This window comes from Pogoniulus pusillus, chromosome 27 (assembly GCF_015220805.1).
Source record: "Pogoniulus pusillus isolate bPogPus1 chromosome 27, bPogPus1.pri, whole genome shotgun sequence".
In the NCBI taxonomy this organism is placed as follows: domain Eukaryota; kingdom Metazoa; phylum Chordata; class Aves; order Piciformes; family Lybiidae; genus Pogoniulus; species Pogoniulus pusillus.
Genome location: NC_087290.1, coordinates 10,371,358 through 10,389,376, shown reverse-complemented (window position 1 = coordinate 10,389,376; position 18,019 = coordinate 10,371,358). Strand labels below are relative to the sequence as shown.

Sequence of the window (18,019 nt, the reverse complement as noted above, 5' to 3'; positions counted from 1 at the left end):
CGTTTAGCCAGGACAAGAGCTCTGCCTGCAGTCACTACCCGACCAAGAAAGGCACCAAGGTTCCCTTGCAGCTCTTACGATCTGCCCTTCCCTAGCCATCGCTGCAGCTGCAGGACACAGCCCCAGTCCCGGCCAAGAAAGCAGATGAATCACTCAAAAAAATGAAGGAAAAAGGAAAGTTACCTGCAGAGAAGCTTCTCTCTCTCCACCAGTCTCCCACAATGAGTGCAAACAGCTGCAAGCCTTTCTCTTGATATAGCTTGATGCAATCTCTCCTCCCACAAGAGGACAGCTGGCCTGGGCCCAGGCTCTTGCTAGACACAAAAGGCCTTTTACCCAGATACATCCTTGCACTGGGAACGTGGAAGCCCTGGGCAGCCGTGTCCAGCTGCCTGTGCTGGATTGGGAGACTCTGAGACTCTGCCCATGTTGGCTGCACAGGGCCAGGAGAGAGCTTTCAACCTGTTGCAGCCAACAAAGATGGCTCATGCTGTCAGCTGGATTTAACAAACCCCACATGGGCAGTGCCTGTGGGTGGGGAGGCATCAGGGCATAGATTTGCACAGGACAGGACAGGATTCACAGACTGCATTGCCTTGGAAGGGACTCCCATCTTGTCCAACTTCCCTGCAGTCAGCAGGGACACCTCCAACTAAAGCAGGCTGCCCAGGGCCACATCAAGTTTTATCTTTAATGTCTCCAGGTATGTGGCCTCAACCACATCTCTGGGCAGCCCGTTCCAGTATTTTATCACTCTCACTGTAAAGAACTTCCTCCTGATATCCAATCTAAACTCCCTTGCCTCAGTTTCAATCCACTGCCCCATGTCCCATCACCACAGGCCCTTCTAAAGAGTCTCTCCCCAGCCTTCCCATAGGTCCCCTTCAGATACTGAAATGCAGCCCTAAGGACTCCCCAGGGCCTTCTCTCTCCAGGCTGAACAGCTTCAATTCTTTCAGTTTATCTTTGTAGGAGAGGTGCTCCAGCCCTCTGATCACCTTTGTGGCCCTCCTCTGCACCAGAAGAACCGGCCCATCTTCTCCACAGCTCTCATCATCACCACACCCCATGCCCTGCCTAATTCCAGGCACCTCTTTGGCAGCCTGCTTGTGCTGTCCTGCCAGAGGTCTGAAGGATCCTTCCTCGCAAGCAGGAGGTCATCATGCCAAGGGACCTGCATTGAATCAGAGGCACCTTGCAACACCTGTGTGATGTTTGACCCAGCCATGTCTGAGCAGAGAGCAGGAGAGGATGAGAGGATCCTTCAGGAGACTGCAGGGAGTTACCAGGCTCAGGTTCTTATTTAAATTCTGTGTTTATTTAGTACTTGCAAAATATATTATTAAAAAGGCTTAGCATGAAGAAATCCCACCTCTTGCAGAGTACATGTCATTCTCTATAGTCAGCAATTGCATTTAATAACAATCTTTACATTTTCTTTAAACATTACTATTTCTCAGGTCCTTTCCAAATTTAATTTCTCCAGCATCCTCTCCCCAAGCTAGAACAAGCCCCATATTACCTCCCAGTGCAAGATCACAGCAGCTCCCGAAGCTGGGACACAGAGGAGTACAGAGTCTTTCAGTAATTGCTTTCCCTCAGAGGAGTCTGGCCAGGAGCAGGTTTGTACTGGTTTTGCTGGGATGGAGCTAATTTTCATCACAGTCACTCAGTAGGATGGCACTGTGGCTTGGATTTGGGACTGGAGCCGTGCTGGCAGCACACCCATGGTTTAGCTGTTGCTAGACAGTGCTGGCACAGTGTCATGGTCTCCATTTCTCACCCCACCAGTGCGTAAGTGGGGAGCAGCAAGAACTGGAGAGGGGACAGGGCTGGGAGAGCTGACTCCAGCTGATCAAAGAGACATTTCAGACCAAGTGGCCTTGTGTTCAGTGATAAAAGCTGAGGGGACAAAGAAGAGGAAGGTTGGGGGGACACAGAATTTTGGCATGTCTGCACAAATCAGCACCAGGTGTACTGGAGCCCTGCTCTCCTGGGGATGGATGAGCACCTGTCTGCTGAGGAGAAGTAATCAATGCATTCCTTCATCTGTTTGCACAAACAGCTTCCAGCTCACCTCTTAAACTGTCTTCATCTCAGCCTGCAAGGTTTCTCACTTTGATCCTTCTGATTCTCTTCCCTGTTTCACCAAGGGAGCCACTGAATAGCTGTGTGTGGCTCAGATGCACACCTAGGCTACCCCACACAGGGCACTTTGTGATCCTCACTTCTCTGAGCAGGCCTGGAAGCTCTTTGGTATCAGCTTTAGATACTCTTATCAGCAGAGCACAGGCAGTGCAGCCATCATCTTGGTCATTTTCTATCTGCCAAATAATTGTGACAGGCGCAGGATGAAACCCAGAGCCCCAGAAAGGGCTGAATCCCATCTGTGGATGCTTCTGGTTTGCAGAGATCCATGAATATTTCACCTCAATTAAAGGTGCAAGGGGAACCTCCCCGGGTTTATTCATAACCACCACTGTTGGCAGCAGTCAGCATAGTCTGTCTCAGACTTGTCACCAAAAGGGTGGCTGGCCAGAGCATACAGAAGACCATCTGTGATCAGCCTGAAAACTGCAGGGAAAAACCCCAGCGACAGCTGAAACTTCAGCTCCTGTTTGTCACTGAGGGCAGGTGAGGGATTTGGTGCAAGACTGCGTGCATGGCCCTGGGGGCAGGGGTCTGCACGGCATGGGGAGGAGGCAGGGGCTGGTATTTCTTGCTCTGCAGTCCTTCGGGAGCTCGTACCTCTGGTCCCTCTGTTTCAGCATGGCTGTTTAGTAAACAGGAGTCTGAGCTTTCTCCTGGTTAGTGTCTCCCTAAGGCTACGCTGTGTGCTCAGCAGCTCACTGAAAGAACCCAGCACAAAAGAAAAAAAAAGTGACTTCCCAGCTCGAGGCAACAGGCACAAAGTGAGCACTGAGTGTGACCTGCACTCGGCGCCTCCTCCGCTCCTCAGTGGCAAACCATCTGTGAACGGAAAAACAACACCAAGGTCCTGTGAAGGATTTGCTCAGACAAAACCAACTCCCCTTCCAAAACAGCCCGAAGCAAAGCCCCCTCACTCAGGGTGACTTCCCCGGGGCCCTCCTGCCCCCTGGGCATGCACTGACTGCTGGAGCACTGAGAGCTGCCAGGGAGAGCACCGTGCGCTGGCTCCGGGAGCACCTTCTGCAGGCTCCACGTTCACTACTCTACTGTGGCTTTGCACCGTCTCAAACCAGCTCTACACACAGGAGAAGAAAAAAGCTCCTACCTCACTGTGACAGCCACAGCAGTGCTCTGAAACCTGCTCCTCCTTACCACACTCTGGGCCAGCCCAGCCTCTGCACAGCCAGCACAATCAAGAGGGCTTTTCTCTTCAGCTCAGAGTGGTGATTCTGAGAAAACCCAAATGGTTTCAAGACGCTGTGAGTTCCTCTCCCTTCACCGAGAAACCATTCACCTAGACACGGCCTGGCTGCTGCTCCACGGCCTGAGCCAGTTGCTGGCCCTTGTGCTTTCTCCTGAGCTCACACACGCAGGCAGGTAGGTTACTTCTCCTGGCCTGCTGCGCTCCTGCACATCTTGCAGCACGAACGCCGCAGAACAGCCTGAAGGGCAGAGTCCTGACCTACACTGCCACCTCCTGTCCCCTCAGCGGCTGCTCCACAAAGTCAGTTACTGAACCCGCAGGGCAGGGCGGGGCGAGCAGCTAAGCTTTGCAAGGGGCAACCAGCACAGGCAGACATAGTGTCTGGTCCACCAGCCATACAGAACCACCAGAAATCCCACTTGGAATTTTAGAGTTTATGCCTCTATTGAAGGGGGCATCTGAAGTTCTCCAGCCAGCACCGGCAGGATTCTGCCTCCTGCAGAGCAGGGAGGACATCCCACCCTTCTGCACTATCCAACCAGAAGCAGAGGAGGAAATGAAAATCAGATGGCAGTTGCAACGGAGTGAGGAACTAGAGCTCATCGTGGCCTTTGGGATTAGCACACAACCTCCCTTCCCCAGCGTGCCCCAGGGAGCAGCAGCCACTTGGGCTAGGCTGTGGAGCAGCTCAGTGCTGCTGAAGAAAGCCCTGGAATTGGATCCACTGCTACGTAACACCAACCTCTGACCATACAGGGTGCTTCTCACAGCTGTCACCTGCTGAGGCACAGTAGCCTAGGAGACCTGAGGACATTCCTATTCTAGATACCACTTGCAAGAGGGAGAAGCAGATGGTGACAATTTCAGGTGGGCCAGATATCATCAGTCCCTTGACTGAAAAGTCAGGGCAGGCTCTAAGGAAGGGCTGCAGCTGCAGAGTGAGCTTGCAGAAGGTCAGAAGACTTGCCCATGCACTCACACAGACGGCAGACGCCCACAGCTCACCTTCAGCACCACTGCTGCCACAATCCCCAGCAGGGCCAACAAAGCCAGTCCAATTCGGCCCTTGTTAAACCGCTTCAAGAGGAAGAACTTGGCCCAATCCACCTTCTTTTGGCTGCTCGGGGGGTACCGGAGACTGTTTGTCCCCTCCATCTTCAGATCCTTGATCAAGCAGGCACGGCGGTGGGAGAAGGTCTCAAAGCTGTGCTTCCCGTGATAGGCTCCCATGCCGCTGTTACCTGAGGAACACAGGGCAGGCAGCTGACAGCACAGGCTCAGCCGCTCCAGCCTTTGGCCGCTAGAGGCCACGAGCAGGACAAGCAGCAGCACAGAAATTCAGCTGCTTGCCAGTGGGCCTGTGTCTAACCCGCCCTGCATCTGCTTCACTACTCAGCTTCTCCTCTGTGCTCCTGCAGAGAGAACACAACTGATCCTCCCACTCTGCATCACTGCCCGGTCTCCTAGATGTCCACTTATACTCCATCCCTCCTCTCCCCACCTTCTTTTCACTCTTGTGCTCCTGTGTGCAGTTTGCTGTACCTCTGAGCACCTCCAGCTCGTCCTTGGATTTAGCTCCCTCTCAAGCACCACACCAAAGCTCTGAGATCCAGCTGGTGGTGTGAGTGGCTCCTGAGGAGCTTTACAGGGTGCACCTCAATTTTTTCAGTTCCAGGACAGTTCCTGCTGCTCCCAGCAGCAGAGCATTGCTGGTTCATGCTCAAAAGTTTTCGTCCTTGGGCATCATCCAAACATACTCCCAGAATTCATTATTGAGAGGTGCTATACAGAAGCCCTTTGGCTCTAACAGGCACTGGAGTACCTGGACACAAACCATCTGCTCCTGTTCCCCAAGTCACACCCTGCAGCAATCACAACACTTGAGGAGCTCCAGTGACTTACCAACACCACCGAAAGGTAAGGTGGAGAGAAAGAAATGCATGATGACATCATTTCCAGTAACCCCTCCACTGGAGGTTTCTGAGATGACTCTCTTGATTAACTGGCAAAAGAAAGCAAACAGACACAAAGGTTCAGAAGAGACCAGACAGTGTAACTGAGCAGGACTAGGAGGAGAGCTATGAGCCCACATCCCATTGAATTCCCTTTCTGTCTGATAGCTCAGAGTAGACTTCAGGCAGCGTTAATTCAAAAAAGAAGGCACTCAGAGGAGGAATGGGAAAGATGGAAACCTGGGAACTCTCCTCCATAAGAGTATATTAGAAGTAACTAAATTGATCATGAAAGACTACATGGTCCCAAAGAGAAAATTCAGGATTTTATTCATTTTAACACAGTTATGCAAACATGAAGAACTTCAGCAGGAGACTGGGAAGTTCCAGCAGCTCTGGGCACACTGCTGGTGCCCTGTGAGCCACATGCTGTGATTCACAAGCAAAGAGGACACAACACAGACTCCACAGGGAGTCAGGCCTAAGTGGGGGGGCACGTTCAGCACTGAACTGCACAGACACCTCCACGGGGAGCACAGCCCAGACCTACCTGCTTGTTGTTGGAGAAGACGTACAGGGCAAGAGGCTTCTCCCGACGGTTGATGAACTCAATGGCTTCATCCACACTCTTCACAGTAACAATGGGGAGGACTGGTCCAAAGATTTCCTCCTCCATCACCTTTGACTCCGGAGAAACGTCAGTGAGGATGGTGGGCGCTGAGGGAAAGAGGAGGGCAAGACATGGGGTGAGCAGGACAGAAGGTGACGTCCAGCACAGGACCCCGTCTCGGATGGGCGCTGCCTGCATCCAGCACCCCCCAAGCAAGCCACAGACACATGCAGCTCCCAGAAGGCAAAGGCTGCCACAGCTTAAGGTCCCAACCTGCACCTACCCTCCCTAACAGCTACCAGAGGTACCTATGAAGCAGGAGGCCTCATCAGTCTCTCCCCCATGAGCAATCTTCTGCCCTTCCAGCAAGCTCAGGATCCTCTTGAAGTGGCGCTTGTTGATGATCCTTTCGTAATCAGGAGAGGACTTCACATCTGCCCCATAGAACTCCTGCCAAAGGGCACAGCAGAACCCAAGTGCTCAACAGACCTTCACAAGAGCCACAGCTCCTCACAGCTGGACTGTAACAGCAACAACTGCCACGGCTCCAGGAACTCCATGCTCACCTGCAGAGTGGCCTTGATGTTCTCCACCACCTTGCTCTGAATGGACGGGTCACAGAGGATGTAGTCAGGGGCGATGCAGGTTTGCCCACAGTTCATGTACTTGCCCCACGTTATCCTCCTGCAGGCAAAGGGAGATGCTTTCTCCGTGCTCAGTCCCTTCAGACCCCACAGCCCAGCTGAAAGCACCTCGAGGGCACCCACAGTCTGGGCACAACAGCCCACAGGTGTCCACCTGCCCCGTTCCACCGCTCAGATCCCACCAAGGGCTTCGTGAGCCTGACCTGCAGGCGACAGCCAGGTCGCAGTCCTTGTCGATGTAGCAGGGACTCTTCCCACCCAGCTCCAGGGTGACAGGCGTCAGGTGCTTGGCTGCTGCTGCCATCACGATTTTGCCCACTGTGGAGTTGCCAGTGTAGAGGATGTGATCAAATCTCTGTTTCAGCAGCTCTGTCGTCTCAGGCACTCCTCCAGTGACCACAGGGTACAGCTCCTGCAGGGCACACAAGCTTTATGGTCACTGTGATTTAAAGCAGTGGGTCCGCATGGAGCAGACTCACCTGTGAGATGTGTAAACACCTGAACAAATGTGAGAACAGAAACAAGCTCTGCTCCTTCTCCTGAAGTGAAGTCTCTTTTGAATTACAAAAATGGAGGTTTTGGCCAGGGCAGACTCAGGCCATGGAATTGCTCCCACAGATTAAAATTCAGGGCACATATGATTGTGGATTGTCCTGAGGGCTGCCTCCTTCCTCAGCTCTCACCCGCCACCAAAAAAATGCTAAGTCCCTGGAGGAAGCTCCCAGTGGGGCTGTGCTGAGAAACAAGCTTAGGGACACAGTGCCAGTGCAATAGATATCAGAGCTGCCAGAGAAGCAGAGAAGAAACAACACATCCTGCTATCAGTGTAGTTTAGCAGGTCATGGAAATCCAGGACATGCTGCTACAGAGTAAATGCCACCCTATCTTCAGGAAGAGGCAGGCACAGCCAGCATCCAGCACAAACTTGTGCTCACCTAGGGGCATTCCTAGCCCTGCAGAGGAGAAAGCAGCTACTGCACTGAGAGGTACATACACACACCTCTTCACGCAGTGTTGAGTGTCAGAAGGAATGTCACGGTGCAGCAATGTTATATAAGCATATTAGGTTATGCAAAGGCATGAAAAATATGCCAATGTGCCTGTGCTCTGGGACTAATTCAGCTTCTCCTCTACCTACTGCTTCAGAAAGTAGACAACTGATATGACTCTAACTTGTGTGAGCCTTTCAAATATATGCCAGACACTTCCTCAAGACAATATCATCAGGAATGGGGCCACACTCACCTGGTCAAGGTACTGGGGGAGGAGATCAGCCACCAGCTGAGCTGTGTTCTCACTGACCTCCGATGGCTTCACCACCACAGCATTGCCTACAAGACAAATGTAGCACAGCCATTAAGCCCTCACACTCCTCTCCTTCCTCCTGCAGTACCCACTCACAGCCCCAGGAGGGACAGGGGCTGAAGCAGGTCCCCACCTGCTGCGATGGCCCCAACCAAAGGCTGCATGACCAGGACAAAAGGGTAGTTCCAGGCCCCGATGATCAGCACCACTCCCAGTGGATCGTAGTGGATGAAGGCCTCATCCCGCATCGTCAGCAGGTTCTTCTTCACAGGCTGAGGGGCTGCCCAGGATGACAGCTTTTCCATGGTCAGGGCCAGCTCTCCCAGCACGCCCATGATCTCGTGGCTGTATGCATTGTGCCCACACTGCAACAACAGGGAGCTCGGGGAGGGGTCAGCAAAGGTACCCACCTCCCACTCCCAGCCCAGCAGCACTGGGAAACAAGGCAAATTCTGCTGGTTTTAAGTGCCTGATACTGGCAGTGCTGCCCCAGAGGATCCCTGACAGAAGACAGCGTGGGTGTTAGTTCAGGGTACGGCAGCAGGCAAAACTTGACAGCCAAGACCTGCCTTTCCAGTCCCACCTCAGACTAGCTCCTTAGCAATGGTATCAGCAGACCTCAGCAGGCCACAGTGACAGACAGCACCATGAAAGACAGCAGCAAAGGCAGCCCTCAGCCTCCCCACTTGCCCTTCCATGCTGATCACTGTCGGTGCACAGCTATGACTAAAGAAACTTCCCAGTCCAGACCTTGTGCAGATCTGCCTTGATGGCCGCCAGGATGTCCTTCTCCTTCTCCTTCACCATCCGCTCCAGAGCCTTCAGCTGCTGGATCCTGAACTCCAGCGGGCGGCACCGGCCCGAGTTGAAAGCAGCTCTCGCCCGCCCCACGACCTGCTGCATCCTCTCCATGGCTGCTCAGCGCTGTGGGGAGAGAGCAGCAAGCCTCAGCTGACAGGGCCGCCCCTCCTACAGCTGGAGAGGGACCCTCCCCGCCAGCACTGGCCACGCTCAACCACCGCTGCAGCCCCACCTCGAGGGCTGGAATCCGCTGCCGCTCGCTGCCAGCCCTGCTCAGTCCTTCCGACACCCGAAACGATTTGCGGCAGTTTTGTGTGTCAGGAAAGTTTGATAGGGCGCACTGTGCGCACACGTCAGTACAGCGGCAGCCGCGGCCGGGCCGGGGCGGAGGTCAGGGACAGCGGCCTGGCCGCGCACCGAGCGCTACCCGGCAAGGCCGGGGCGGAGGCGGCCGGGCGGAGGCGGCCCCTCCAAGGAACACCACCGACCCCTGAGCGCCAGCCGAGCGGAGGCGACAGACCCCGAACGCGGTTCTCCCAGCGCCGAGAGGGTCCCACCACCGCCGGGAGGCGCAACCGCCCCCGCGCCCCCTCCGCCCCCCGGGCCCGCCCCCGCCGCTGCCCCCCGCTCGCCTCCGCCGCTTCCGCCTTCCGCTCACGTGACGGCGCCGCGCGCCCCCCAGGCGGGCTCGGAGCGGAAGCGGAGGGCGCGCGCGGCCCGGGGCGCTGCGGCCCCCCCGGGACCCCCCCCGGGACCTCCCCCCCGGCACCGCCCGGGCCCGGTTCCGGTTCCCCGGCCCCGGAGCAGTGGGGCCAGAAAAGCCTTCCCCGGGCGCCGGCGGCACCTTGCTTCCCCCCGGTGGCGGAAGGTCCTTCGCTCCCGCCGGCCTCTCCGCGGGCTGTGCTGCAGGAGCGGCTCGGGAAGGCGCCAGGGTCCCGTGGGCTGCCCCGGGCGGTGCGCCGGACCGAGGGCGGGACCGAGCCTAACGCTGACTGGGGCCCAGCAGGGTGTGGTTGGCTGAGGTGGGGCAGAGAAGCGCACCGTGTGAGATCTCGAGGAAGGGCAAAGGCCTCCTCCGGCTCCCGTCTCTAGGGGGGAGAAGGGCACGGGGCAGCCTCATCCCTCCGTCTGCCCTGCGCAGCGAACGCTGCTCTCCGAGCGCCTCGGCTTGGGGCGGCACCTGCGAGCCAGCCCGAGCGCTGGGGAGGGGACCACGGTGCCCTTCGGGCAAGTCCGGCGCGTCTGGGAAGAAAATAGATGAATCGGTCGAGGAAAACCGGCCAGCAAGGGCTGGAAAACGCAGGTGATGCTTTGGAGGAGGCGAAGTGATGCCCAGGAACAGCCTGTCCAGGTGGAATTAACCTTGAGACAGCACTGGCGTGGGAAACAGGCCAAAAAAAGCAGGGAAAGTAATTGAGACAAAACTGGGCTTGCTCCGGTTAAGAATAGTCCTGCCACAACTTGTTCTAAGGCATGTAAGGGGATTAGCTGAAAACAGTCCCTCTGGAGTCGTTCATGTTCCACCGTTTCTGACACGCTAACCACGCTCCTAGCTGAAACCTTGCCCGCTTCAATCCCTGCCCACCACACCCCTCTGACGCTGGGTGGGCACACTTCCCCCCCAAACTTTCATGCCCTTTCCCCGGGTCGGGCTGGGGCTGAGGGGCGCCCTCCAGCTCGGCCATGACTGCCCCGAGCACAAGGCTTGGCTGTCCTGGAGGCAGTTGGCTTTGCTAAGGACGCATGGGCTCCACACGTGAGCAGTTCACAAGCGGTTGCACAAACCTCGGCAGCCAACAGTCTGCCGTGAAAAAGAACGAGAACAACAATGGCCAATTCTGGCATGCAGGATGCAACGTGAAGGAAAACCAGGCTGGGCTTGACTCGATGGAGCCCTTGCATTGTGGTATGCAAAACCGAGCTGAGTTTGCATACAAGATGATGTGGGAATATTCCTTATAGGAGTATTACCTGATGCAAAAGTGCTCTCCTTGATCCTCTCAGCATCCTTGCTCGCAGGGCAGGTTGGAGCTCTGTCCAGGCACCGTGCTGTCTGCAGGGACCAAGGAAAATTACATAAGGAATTAATGCGCTGCAGTCCAAGTCTGAGCTCTCAGTAGGACATCGTGCCCCAGGAACCAGTGCTGCAGCGCGTCCTTGGCAGGCACCACACTCACTCGGGGATGTCTGCAGGAGCAGGGAGTTATTTACCTGGGTTTTCCAGAGTGGCTGTTCTCCAGAGCCTGTAAAACCCGCATCCTTCAACCTGAGGGTTTTCATGCTGCAGCAGTGCTTCTTGTGCTTGGCATCCTGTGCAGGAGGCAGAAGATCCAGCTCCCACTTCATCCCAGTGGCCAGCAGGCTGGTACTGTGGCACACTTTCACAGAAACCTGCCATTCGCAGAAACGAGAGCGCAGGAGCCTGCTGCAGCCTGGGAGATTGTCCCTTTTGGTCCTTGTTAGGGACATCTTTTATCCAATTGCAGAGGAGAAACAAGGCTGAGGGCGTTGTAAGCCTTGCAGAGGATCATTTGAGCCTCCCCGCAGCGGCTGAGTGAGGCACGTGGATTCCAGGGACGCGTGGGATCTCGGGTGAGATGAAATAGCCTGGACAACACACGGGGAAATGCATGGTCTGCAGTGTGCTCCCCACGCCAAGGAGCTGACAGCATTTTCTATTTTTATCCAGTCACTAAGAAACAATAAAGGAGGAAACTATTTATGTGAAAGTAACTCAACTACAGAGTAGGGAAGTAAATGGTGCTGGGGATGCTCTAATCCCCAGGACTCACAGCAGCAAGATACTTTTTATTGAGAAACTGAGCTTGAGACTTCCCTTTCCCCTCTATTCTTCACAGACCCTTGCCCTCACTCTCCTCGTGGAGTCAGTTACATCCAGACATCATGGTGAGACAGGCTCCTGCACTGTTCTTTGCCTTGCTTCCAAATGATTTCAGCAGAGCCTGGGGAAGGACTTTGGTTTGGAAGATAAGCTGTGCAGTATTTAGCTTCAAGAGTACACCAAATAGCACAGCTAATCAATAAATGGTCTTTTAGGTCAAATACCATGCTTGGAGACCAAAATCCTCACTTTCTGCTTAGAACATCTGCCTAGCCTGGTGCAAGTGCTTTGTGAAAGTCACACGATCCAGCCAGTAGCACAAGAAGATAGGCAGATACCAATGCTCAGACAGCAGTCATCCATAAAAGTGGCTACAGAAGATTAATAACCAAAGTTTCTTCTCCCTAGTAGCAAGTGATAGGATGAGAGGAAACGGCCTCATGTTGTGCCAGGGGAGGTTTGGGTTGGGTATTAGAAAAAGCTTCTTCACTGAAAGAGTTCTCAAATAGTGTAACAGGCTCCCCATGGAGATGGTTGAATCCCTGTCTCTAGGGTTGTTTAAAAGATGCAAAGATGTGGTGCTGAGGGACATGGTTTAGCTCCAGACCTGGTAGAGAATGGTCTTGAAGGTCTTTTCCAATTAAAAGGTTTCTGCGATTCTGTAAAGGAACCTACACGAATAAACAGCTGAGTTCATTTATGGCATCACTTGTTTTGCAAGCTGAGGCTGATCTCACATTTGCAAGAACAAGATACTGTATCCTACAGAGCCATGGTCTGTAGGCTGCATTGTAGACATAGCTGGGGCCATGGAAAATGTGAAAGCCACACAAAGAAACAATGAAAATGATTGGCACAAAGACTGCAACAAGACTCAACAGCACTGCTGGCACTTGGTTCGCTTGCAGCCAGAGGAGGGGGGAGCCTGCCACATACAAAAGCCTATTGAAAAGGTGTTTGTCTGAAGAAGCAGTGCCAAGACTTAGTTAGACTGGGCTCCAACTGACTTAAAGACCTGAAGACAGAGGTTACTGAGAGGTATTTCGCTCTTCTACAGACAGGAGGAGCTATGTAGGACCTTGTTAAAAAGCCATAGATGGCTGAGGTTGGACAGGGAAGTTCAGGATGAAAGGAGATTTGCTTCGAGACTTAAAGAGAACCCGTACAGTAAAAAAGATAGTGGCAAGCAGAGTTCAAAGCAGATAAAAAAAGGAAAAAAACCCTTAAAATTAAACAAAAACATGCAAAAAAATAGGAATGGAAGCTGGAATCAAAAAGGCAGGTCACGAGGCAGGTCAGAAGCCAGCCAATCTGAATTTCAAAGCCTCAGCAAGCTTTGAAAGCAGCAATATCCAGCTTCTCTTGCTCTAGATAAAAACACAAGCTTTCCTTTTGGGGCACAGCTGGGCTGTGCACCACGCAGCGCTGTCACACCAGTGCATCGCAACAAGTTACTGCCTCTAGACCCAGAGGTGATGATGGTAACAGTAGGAGAAAGCAGAACTATGCCATGCCCAGCGAGTTCCCAGAACAACTCACACCTCTCAACTGAAAACTGCTTCTCAGAATGGTTTGTAGCACCTTAGCTGTAAGTTAAATGAACTAGATTTGGTTCTTTGTATGAGAGAAAGGGCTGAGTTCAACTTCTCACTTATAAAAGCAACAAGTGTCAGAATGAAAACGCAGTTTAGATTCCTCAGCTGCCATTATACGCTATGGAGAGAGCGGCACACGTATGGAACGTGGTGCTCAAGTAGATGCTAGAGCTGAGCTAGAAAAACAGCACATCAAACCCCTCCTTTCAAACTCTATCTTTAAAAAGGCTGGGTTAAAAAAAAAGGGCATTTGGTAGAAACGAGCACCTGCTGTTCAGCGTGGGGAGCTTCAGGATCTCTGTGGAATGAGTTTATGCAGAAAGACGGGCCACAAACGTTGGTCTCCTCCTCCTGAAAGCAGTGAACAAGAATAGCCCTTTTCTTCTCCTCCTGTTTGTGCAGCTGTAGTCTTGCTGGCAGGAGTGGAAGGAGAATGAGCTTGAACCCTGAGAAAAAGAAAAAAGAAAAGCCAACAAGCAGCAGTGAGTTGCTGGGCAAAGCAGCCTATCTCCTAGCCCTGTACACTAAGGCTTCTGCTTTGTTCCTAGAGTCGTGTTCAGACATATCATTAACATTCTCTGCTCGCTGCTTCCTCATCCTCTTTAAGTGCCAGTCACAAACACAGGGGATTTTTAAACAATCACTTGACAGAAGTTCGATAGTACAACTAAGGAATACAGCAGTGGCCACCGCGCAGCTCAGCTGGGGAGAGGATGGGAGCTGCAAGGTGGATGAAGCCCATTTTTGGTAGTGTTTGGCCAGAAATTGTAACTTCAGTGCCAGCTTTTGTCAATTAGCTCTGTATATGCTGTTTTGGCAGCCCAGGCAGCTCTTCTTCGCTAGAAGCAACAAATAAGCACCTTGTTGAAAGAAGGGACAGCTGTTACCCAGGAACCTTCTTCCCTTATTTGTTCTCAAATCCAAGTTTACAAAAATTGTAAGCATTTGAAAAAAAAAGGTTAAAAAAAAATCTAAAAAAAAAAAAAAGGGGGGGGGGGGGGGGCAAAGGAGGGTAAAAAAAAAAAGGAGTAAAAAAGTTTAAAAAGCTTAGAAACTCCTGAAAGCTTAAAAAACCACCAAAGCTAAAAATCCAAGGGGGGGGGGGAAGTATAAAAATAAAATAATAATTAAAAAAGTCCACCCAGACTAAAATCTTTTCCTAAAACAAGGGAAAACAAAACACAGGGACACTTTGTGCCAGGGCTACCCAGCGATAAGGAACTGGATCAAGCTGCCTCATCCTGCCCTGGTAGCACATCCAGTAGCCTGAGGGGAACATTCGGTAACTGCTTTAACCAGAGCTGTGATGTTTTGCTAAGTTACCTCTGCTGGCCTTTGGTTACAGAGACGCCGCAACTCAGTTTTACCATAGAAACACTTCTGGTGTCAGTATTTATTTTTACCTTAATATACATTTATACAGGCCATAATAAAAAGGCTATTACGCAACAGCTGAGTGAGTTATTAGCTAGTTTCAAGAATGATGCATGCAATTACAAAGGAGAGGTAGAAACACCGTATTAAAGACCTAAAAATACAAACATTGTAAAAACAAACACTTGCAAATTAACCCTTGGAATCTCAGACAGATAAATAAGGTAAAAAGTACATTACTCTTGTCAAAGGAAAGGAAACACAGGGTTATCCCAACACTCAGATCATAGTTTTTGTTGATGTGTAAGCCCTGTACAACCTTGTCAAATAGTTCAGACCACTGTGTTTAAAAGGATTAAAATGATTTGGGTTTTATTTTGTCCCGGAGAATGGTTTATTCAAGTATTCGAGCAGTTGAGTAATAAAACAACAACAAACAAACAAAAAAGTCCCAAAAATAAAATATAGGAACCATTTCCAGAGAAGCTGATCACAGGGTGTTAGGGGTTTGGAAGGGACCTCTGGAGATCTTTGCATCCAACCCCCCTGCCAGAACAGGACCATACAATCTAGCAGGATGTTAGGGGTTGAAATGGACCTCTGGAGATCTTTGTGTCCAACCCCTCTGCCAGAGCAGGACCACAGAATTTAGCAGGATGTTAGGGGTTGGAAGGGATCTCTGGAGATCTTCAGGTCGAACCCCCCTGCCAGAGCAGGACCACAGAATCTAGCACAGGTCACAGAGGAACACATCCAGACAGGACTTGAAAGTCCCCAGAGAAGGAGACTCCACAACCTCTCTGAGGAGCCTGTGCCAGTGCTCTGACACTTACAGTCAAGAAGTTCTTCCTCATGTTGAGGTGGAACTTTCTGTGCTGTAGTTTATATCCAATGCCCCTTGTCCTATCACAGGGCATAACTGAGCAGAGGCTGTCTCCATCCCTTCCTTCCTGACCCCCAGCCCTCAGATATTTACAGACATCTACTAGATCCCCTGATCCGCCTAAATACTCTGCATATCACTGTCCTGATGATCTCATGGCATGCTTGAAATGATGGTGCCTATAAGGCTAAATGAAGCTTCCCACCTCTCCCCCAAAAATGCAAGCAAAATAATCCTGGTTTGGTGTTTTGTTTTTTTTCCCACACACTCTATGTAGATACTCCACACCAACGTATTGGCATCTCAAATCCCAGCATTATTTTCTGGATTTGCATGGTTCCTTGCAGAACCTTTCAGTTTACAGTATTTTTTGTAATACTGCCCAAAAAACAAAACTACAGAGAACTGTCATTACACCCTTAAGAGACTGCAGGCATTAATGCACATACTGCATGCACAACAGAAGATGCAACCCAATCTATATAAAAAGCAAACAACCAGCAACTCAACATTGCTATTACTGAGAGTCCAGAGCAGTAGTTACTCAAGTATTAGACAAACAGGTATAAAATGGAAAGGTTCACATGAATACAAGTTTTGTTTTTTGTGGTGGTTTTTTTTTGTACAGTTGGTTCGAAAGTCCTTCTAGAAGCTACATTTGAAATTCTGAAAAGAATTTTATGTACACTGAAATAAAATTTAGCCAAGTCCATTGTGCCTTCTTTCTCTCTTTTTTTGTATATATAGTTCTTCAATAATGAATGTACAGTTGCTTTAGTAAATTAGTGCAAAAGAAAATATTTTGGAAGAAGATCATCAAATTGTATCCACATCAGCTGAAAAGCCACTGGGGATTTTGCACAGATGGAGAGCAATTTCTTCCATGACCATCTCTCCCTGCTGTGTAAAGAGCGCTCTCTTGCCATCCCTTCATGTGACAAGCTGAGCCATCTTCACAACATGTGAACTCCAACACAAGCCAGCTTTGCCCCAAAAGCTTCCAACAGCACTTGCACGTCGTTAAGAGTTTCCCAGCTTCACTCTGCCACATTTTCACTGAAACTTTAAAACATTTTTCACAAGCTTTTGAAGGGGAGGGAAATGTCTTTTAGTACCTGATGCAGAAAGATCCACTCTTAATAATCCTCTCTCACGAGGAAAAACCCCAACCCTGATGATTCAAGGTCAAAGCAGAGAGAAAAGGATCAGTTTGAAATGTGCAGAGAGATTCTTTTAAATTCTGTTGCTAGGACGAAAAAGGAGCTGCTGGCTCGGTAAGGCAAATGTACTTTTGGAATTTCTCCTCTTTGAATATGCTGCTGTTTCTTTGGTAGTCACCACAGAAATGTAAGAATCATCTTCCACGTGGGGCAGAACAAAGACAACAATTAAGCTGTAGTGAAAAAAAAGTGCAGTATCACTGATGTGGTCCCTTATGTTCACACCATCTGGTCCTCAGGCGATTCCTACTGCTCATAAACAGCCACGGTGCTATAGCAAAGTGCAGAAAGCCTTCGCTCGATGCTGGATTTATCTGCAGAGAGGTAAAGAACAGAGGTGATGACCTTGGGTTATTTTCCAATGCATTAAATTCCCTGTAATTTGCACTCTTTTTGTTGTTCAGCACTAACTTACACTTGTGTACATTCTCTATATCTGCAGGGTCTTGCAGGATTTTAGTCAGCCCCTCCAGCAGCAAGGCGGCTTTGTGGTATCGATATGTGATATCTTCGGTCTGCTGAAACATCTCATCCAGGGCTGCTGACTGAACCTGCAAGCAGTCAGGAGATTCACTTACATGAACTGCATTAAGCCAGTAATGAAATGAAAAACTGAAAGTGAATGACAGCAGTGTCATTAACAACCTAATTCTGACCCTTAATTTAGCTGATCTGGTTTATAACTGTAAGACAACAGAACAAAGTCCAAGAGAACTTGGAGCCTGTGCTGAACTCACTAAGATGTTCTGCACTTCTCAGCTTTAAAAGTGCTTTTTGGTCTTTTGTGTTCACATGGGGTACAAGAATTTATTCATAAACATAGAATCATTAAGGTTGGAAAAGACCTCTGAGATTGTCGAGTCCAACCATTAACCCAGCAATGCCAACTCCACCACTCAACCATATCCCTAAGCATCTCAAAAACCTCTACATGGTTTCCAAACACTTCCAAGGGTAGTGACTCTACCACTTTCCTGGGCAGCCTGCTCCAGGGCTCAATCACTCTTTTAGTGAAAAAATAGTTCCTGATGACCAATCTGTACCCCTACTGGCACAACTTGTGGCTGTTTCCTCTCATCCTCTCACTTGTTACCTGGGAGAAGAGGCAAAGCCCCACCTCCCCCCAACCTCCTTTCAGGTAATTGTAGAGAGTAAGAAGGTCTCCCCTGGCCTCTTTTTCTCCAGGTTGAATAACTCCAGTTCCCTCAGCTGCTCCTCAGAAGACTTGTGCTCTAGACTCTACAATCTGCTTTTTCTTATACTCAAGATTCTCTTGTAAAGCAAGGCCTTTGACACTGTCTCCCAGGCTCAGAAAGTGTGGGATGGAAGAGCAGACAGTGAGATGGATTAGGAACTGTTTACAAGGCAGAGTTCCAAGAGTGGTAATGAATGGTGCCAAGTCCATCTGGAGAGCTGTAACTAGTGAAGTTCCCCAGGG

At 50.9% G+C, this 18,019-nt stretch overlaps 2 protein-coding genes across 7 annotated transcripts in view; both read right to left on the bottom strand.

Annotated features, from left to right (window-relative positions):
- Positions 1-1,296: 1,296 nt before the first annotated feature.
- Positions 1,297-11,194, bottom strand: ALDH3A2 (aldehyde dehydrogenase 3 family member A2). 6 transcript variants are annotated; one of them, XM_064166042.1, is made up of 14 exons: positions 10,879-11,194; positions 10,639-10,720; positions 9,709-9,909; positions 8,617-8,790; positions 8,000-8,231; positions 7,807-7,892; positions 6,765-6,973; positions 6,484-6,601; positions 6,226-6,367; positions 5,858-6,024; positions 5,258-5,357; positions 4,361-4,596; positions 3,257-3,380; positions 1,297-2,970 (listed from the first exon to the last, which is right to left on the bottom strand). In XM_064166042.1, exons 4-13 carry the CDS (start codon positions 8,776-8,778, stop codon positions 3,300-3,302), a joined length of 1,533 nt encoding a protein of 510 aa, XP_064022112.1. In that variant the 5' UTR covers positions 8,779-8,790; positions 9,709-9,909; positions 10,639-10,720; positions 10,879-11,194; the 3' UTR covers positions 1,297-2,970; positions 3,257-3,299. The 6 variants fall into 6 exon arrangements, with proteins under 6 accessions (XP_064022112.1, XP_064022111.1, XP_064022113.1 ...); XM_064166041.1 differs by lacking the exon at positions 9,709-9,909 and having other exon boundaries at positions 10,879-11,193; XM_064166043.1 differs by lacking the exons at positions 9,709-9,909; positions 10,639-10,720; positions 10,879-11,194 and adding an exon at positions 9,512-9,599.
- Positions 11,195-14,465: 3,271 nt separating this feature from the next.
- The window catches only part of ULK2 (unc-51 like autophagy activating kinase 2), a 45,869-nt gene continuing 42,315 nt past the window's right edge, over positions 14,466-18,019 (bottom strand). The window contains exons 27-28 of the mRNA XM_064166574.1: positions 16,997-17,132; positions 14,466-16,895 (exon numbers count right to left, since the gene is read on the bottom strand). Of these exons, the coding sequence (XP_064022644.1) occupies positions 16,828-16,895; positions 16,997-17,132 (204 nt within the window). The 3' untranslated portion in view covers positions 14,466-16,827. The remainder of the gene's footprint in view (positions 16,896-16,996; positions 17,133-18,019) is intronic.

Bases quoted from the DNA above. Each gene is read 5' to 3' on its own strand.
- ALDH3A2 (XM_064166042.1), bottom strand. From the start codon at position 8,778: ATGGAGAGGATGCAGCAGGTCGTGGGGCGGGCGAGAGCTGCTTTCAAC. The intron at 6,368-6,483 runs GTGAGCATGGAG...GCCCTTTGGCAG, and splicing joins ACATCAAGGCCACTCTGCAG to GAGTTCTATGGGGCAGATGT. The intron at 4,597-5,257 runs GTAAGTCACTGG...TGTGTTCCTCAG, and splicing joins CTTACCTTTCGGTGGTGTTG to GTAACAGCGGCATGGGAGCC.